General features: G+C 35.5%; 1 protein-coding gene across 2 annotated transcripts; it reads left to right on the forward strand.

Moving 5' to 3' along the window:
* Nucleotides 1-520: 520 nt before the first annotated feature.
* LOC109211217 (translocon-associated protein subunit alpha-like) lies at nucleotides 521-4771 on the forward strand. Of its 2 annotated transcripts, none has more exons than XM_019374721.1 (8): nucleotides 521-708; nucleotides 1660-1824; nucleotides 1943-1993; nucleotides 2113-2204; nucleotides 3344-3421; nucleotides 3560-3763; nucleotides 4239-4316; nucleotides 4485-4771. In XM_019374721.1, the coding sequence occupies exons 1-8, from the start codon at nucleotides 648-650 to the stop codon at nucleotides 4533-4535; spliced, it is 780 nt and encodes a 259-aa protein (XP_019230266.1). In that variant the 5' UTR covers nucleotides 521-647; the 3' UTR covers nucleotides 4536-4771. The 2 variants fall into 2 exon arrangements, with proteins under 2 accessions (XP_019230266.1, XP_019230267.1); XM_019374722.1 differs by having other exon boundaries at nucleotides 522-708; nucleotides 2116-2204.

Consider the following 4771-nt stretch of genomic DNA (forward strand, 5'->3'; position numbering starts at 1 on the left):
AGCCTGTTTGGCCAAGCTGCAAAAATCAGCTTATTTTGATAAGTGTTTTTTCTCAAAAGTGTTTTTTTCAAAAGTAGTTTTGGTGAGAAATAGTTTGTGTTTGGTTAATTAATTTAAAAAGCACTTTTGAGCAGCAATGAGTTTTTGACCAAACTTTTAAAAAATTCTTCAAAGTGTATTCTTCTCAAAAGTGCTTCTGGAGAGAAACTACTATTTTCTGCTTCTCCAAAACTGCTTCTATTCTCCTCAAAAATACTTTTTAAAAGCTTGGTCAAACACATGAACTTTGAAAAAAATATTTTTTTTGAAAAAAAAATGCTTCTAGAATTGGAGAAGCTCGGCCAAAACCGGCTATAAGTAAGCTTATTGATTGTGTTGTAAAATATCACTAGTTGTCTAGATTTTCGAATTTGCGGGAAGTCATTAATAACCAAATCTTGTGAGTTCTGTAGCAAAGCCCAAAGTGAGTATTTCTCAGTTTGGGCCCAAATTGAGTTGGCATAACATATCTGTTTTCACATGAATAAATCTGTTAAAAAAGAAAAAGAAAATTCTGAGCTGGGTTTGTTTTGTGTGACCTCAGAGCTTGATTTTCTGTTTTACTCTCATCTTTGGTCTTCGTTCGTGTACTCCGCCTTCCTCTCAAAATGAAAATTAGGGTTCTCTTCGTCCTGGCTCTTCTCCTCTTCTCTTCATCTTTTCTTCAAGGTTTGCTTCTTAGATCCCAGATCTTACTTCCTGAGAACTTTCAGTCAAATCCCTCATCTTTGCATGTTAATTTAGTAGTTCATCGCATTCGCATGCTCATGCACGATCGCATGAACAATTTTACGTATTAAGCTTTATTTAATGGAGTACTCTGTTTCTTTGATATTCGTAATTTTGATTCTCTTCGATTTAATCGAGGTTTGACTATTTAATGTTGACTATTCCAATTTTGTTATTGCTTAACTGGTATCGGGTTGGATTATGATTTTGATTGCTATAGTAAATCTGGAACGTTGAATATTATGCTTTGATATGTTCTCCATTTGGAAATGATAAGCGTTAGAATTGATTGTGGACTTTGATTGTGGAAAGTTTTTGCTAGTTTTGGTTAGTCAAAGTGATTGTCGTTGACTTGATAATAGCTTCTTGTGTTTTGTTTCGTATAATGACTTGGAAAAGAAATGATGATGCATGCATTGCCTGCTCCCTGATAGAATTCTCCACTCTTTTGATTTAGTTAGATCTTCATATTTTTTTTTTATAATGGTGGTGTCCGGGTCAACTTGGATGCACCTTGATTATTCCACCGGGTACTTGCTTACTCCCACCAGCTCAGTTACTATGTAACTCTGCCCACCAAGAATTAGACAGATGGGAAGCAATCACCTAGTGTTTTTTGCCTCCTCTAAGATTCAAACCTAAGACCTCATGCTTCGGATTTAGTTAGATCCTCAATGTTATGCTACTTTTTACGCCTCATAGCTTTTTTATGATGTTGATTAGGTTGATTATGAGAATTTCCTTTCAGGCTTTAACTTGTTCGGTCATTTTGAGCAAAATGTATGTTCTCGATAGCTGGTTTTGGATTGAGGCTTAGTAGTTGTTGTTCATTGTTAATTGCTATTGTTGTATTTCGTGAAGTTCATTTTGGTGTTAATATTTTCTTTTTAGTTGCTAGAGCTCAATCCGACCCTGAAGCAGAAGTGGTTGAGGGTACCAAGGAAGGAGGGGATCTTGGAATTGTTGGTGAGGATGTCCAAGATTTTAGCAGTGAGAGTTATAGTCCTGCACCTGGGATTGAAACGATTTGTGTTTTCCCTAAAAACCCATCTAAAGGTGAGTTTAAATTCAGTGTCTACTATGCATCTTTATTATCTTTACCTAATTTTGCTTTGGACAAGGTTGCTGTTAATGGTTTGCCTCTCTTAAATCATGTTTTTCGTTGTCTATGCAGTAGTGGCAGCTGGTGAGGAGAGCGAGCTGTTGGTTGGAATGAAAAATGATGGTAATTCTGTATTTTCCTTTTCTTTGTCCCATTAAGTTTTTGATTTTTAATAGTATTGTTCTGATAGCATCTCTTCCTTTATCTGCTCTTATGGATTTATTTGCCGACTTTGGATAAAGCAGGGGAATCAAATCTGAATATCATTGCCATCCAAGCCAGTGTTCACCTTCCCTTTGATCATCGCTATTTGGTTCAAAATCTTTCTGTTCAGGTAATTGTTGATTACATCCTTTCCTATTAATCATGCTTTATGCTGCTTGCTTCTTAAGATTATTGGTGAAATATGTTGACTGAACTGAAAAAAGTGGTATTTATTCTCTCTAGATTATTTAGCTTCTATTTGGTTCCTTAAGTTTGCATATAGTCTTGTTATATTTATGTTGTCTCAAATTTTTGTGATCTGAAAGGCTTTTTCTTTCGCTTGTCTCTTTAGTTGTGAGTTAGTTTAAGTTGGGGCTTAGGTATCGTTAAATTTACCTTGTTTTAAATTTTGGTGATAATAACGTTACCCGAAGATATTCCATGATACATATCATGTTTGCACTTAATAGTTTCTGTTCTTCAGCTAAAGTTTCGTTGCGTTTGCTCCTAACAAGCTATATTTCACAAGAGCTATTTGTAAATGCCCTTATTTTCTCTCCTTTTAGCTGATGACCACGATAGGTTTTCTAAATATTTATATTTTCTCTCTTGCCAAATTTGTTGGTTAGAAAGATTTTAATCAAATATAAGATTGCTTGAATTAATAAGGTCCTTGTTTTCTTTTTAGAAGTTACTGAGATATGACATTGATCACGGAGAAGGGAAAGAGAAGATGACTCTTTACAGACGCGAAATTACTTTAGCATACAATTTCAAAGAATTAAAAACATCCCATTTTTGCATGAAACTTCTCTTTATTGACTTTACTTATGATGAACTTAAACTATTTGGGGCATTCAAAAAGCTTCAAAATGAATTCTATTCTGAAGGAGATTTCAAATCAACTAACAAATGAATTATCGTGCCTTAACTTGCTTGGAAGGAATTGAACATACCCTAAACACTTTACCAATTGGCTTCCTTGGTGAAATGTAATCCCAACCTCTCGGCTGGAAGAGGAGTTTTCCACTAAAACAACCTCACATGTCAGAGCTAAGTTTTATTGTCAAGTTGAGCTCTACTAGCACAGCATTTTTAAGTTCACCAACTAAGGTAGAGTTCATGTTGGAGCTAAGAAAAGGCCATACTTATATGGCACCTTGGGTATACCTGTGTTTGTTCAAACATCTGTTCAGTATATTTCATACTTTGTTTACTAATATTTGGATATCAGAATTGGCTAATTGTGTATCTTCGTTCATTTACTAGGCTTTTAACAACGCAACAGTTCCTCCTTCTGCTCAGGCTACCTTTCCATATATATTTGCTGTCAGCAAATTTATGCAGGTTTGTTATATAGCATTATTACCATTTTTTTTGATCAACTAACATGGAAAAATTGTCCTGCTTATTTTCATATAATTGCTTTGACTTCATTCTCACAGTTTCTTCTCTGAACTGATAACTCTGTTCATCATGTTGCAGCCTGGAAGTTTTGATCTCGTGGGCACAATTATTTACGAGATAGACCAGAACGCTTATCAAAATGTGTTCTACAATGGAACTATTGAAGTGACTGAACCTGGTGGTCTTCTCAGTGTTGAGTCTGTTTTCCTGTTTTGTCTTGGAGTTGCCCTCCTTGGTCTTCTCGGGTTCTGGATACGTGGCCAGCTACAAAATCTCTCAAAGGTGATTATACTTGCCTATGTTCCTTGTAAGATGGAAAAAAAGGTGCTTTAAAAACTCGGTTATATCTTAAAAAATGCCTGTAGGGTATGTATGAGGGGCCACAAGTAGTTAGTGTGTGGGGTTATTGTTTCTAGATCTTGCACCACTATCCTATTGACATATATGTCAACGGACTCTGAAATCTGCTTCTTGAAGTGACTGAGAGCTGATGTGCTTGCTGGTAACAGTGAGGGGTTTTTTAGTCATACAGAGGCGTTAGTGTTACCATATGGGAACAAAGCAATCTGTTGAGCAGCTGGACCTAAGAAAAATACCTCCCTTTTAATGCAGCTTAGTGCTATTTTCTGAATAAAATATCTCTTAAAAAAATGTATCAGCAATAAACACATTAGGGGTTTTTTCATTTAAGCATATGAATTCGTCTGCTCTTGTTTCCTTCTAAATCATTCTCTTTCTTTTCTGGATGTGTGTGTAGAAAACTAAGAGAGCACCAAAGGCAAAGGTTGAAGTTGGAACTGCAACAACTGATGCATCCATGGATGAATGGTTGCAGGTATGTGGTTTATTATATTGTTAAGAGTACATTTCTGGAAATGTTTAGTAATCTAGATTTCAAATTTCTGGAAATGTTTAGTAATCTAGATTTCAAAATTTTTATGTGTATATTTACATTTGGATTCGGGTCGGAAGGATTTGCTAACTTTCCTGTTCCTTTTTCAAGGGAACTGCATATACTCAGTCGCAGTCCAACAAGTTGAAGAAGAAGAAGTGAATGGCTTGAATGCTCCTTTTAGCTGTATTTTACGGGATGTCCAAAACGTGAGGATTTAAATTAGGAATGTAAGACCTGCTTCACTGTTGTAGCACGAGGATAACTTATTAGCCTCCAATTTTACTTTTTACTACACCAACGAACTAACTGGGTATCGAGGAAGCAAAGAAACAATTTTGTCAAATTCTACTCTCATTTTTCCCTTTCAACAAATTTACCTTTTCCCTTTGTGTTGA

The sequence above is a fragment of the Nicotiana attenuata genome, unplaced genomic scaffold (genome assembly GCF_001879085.1).
Source record: "Nicotiana attenuata strain UT unplaced genomic scaffold, NIATTr2, whole genome shotgun sequence".
In the NCBI taxonomy this organism is placed as follows: domain Eukaryota; kingdom Viridiplantae; phylum Streptophyta; class Magnoliopsida; order Solanales; family Solanaceae; genus Nicotiana; species Nicotiana attenuata.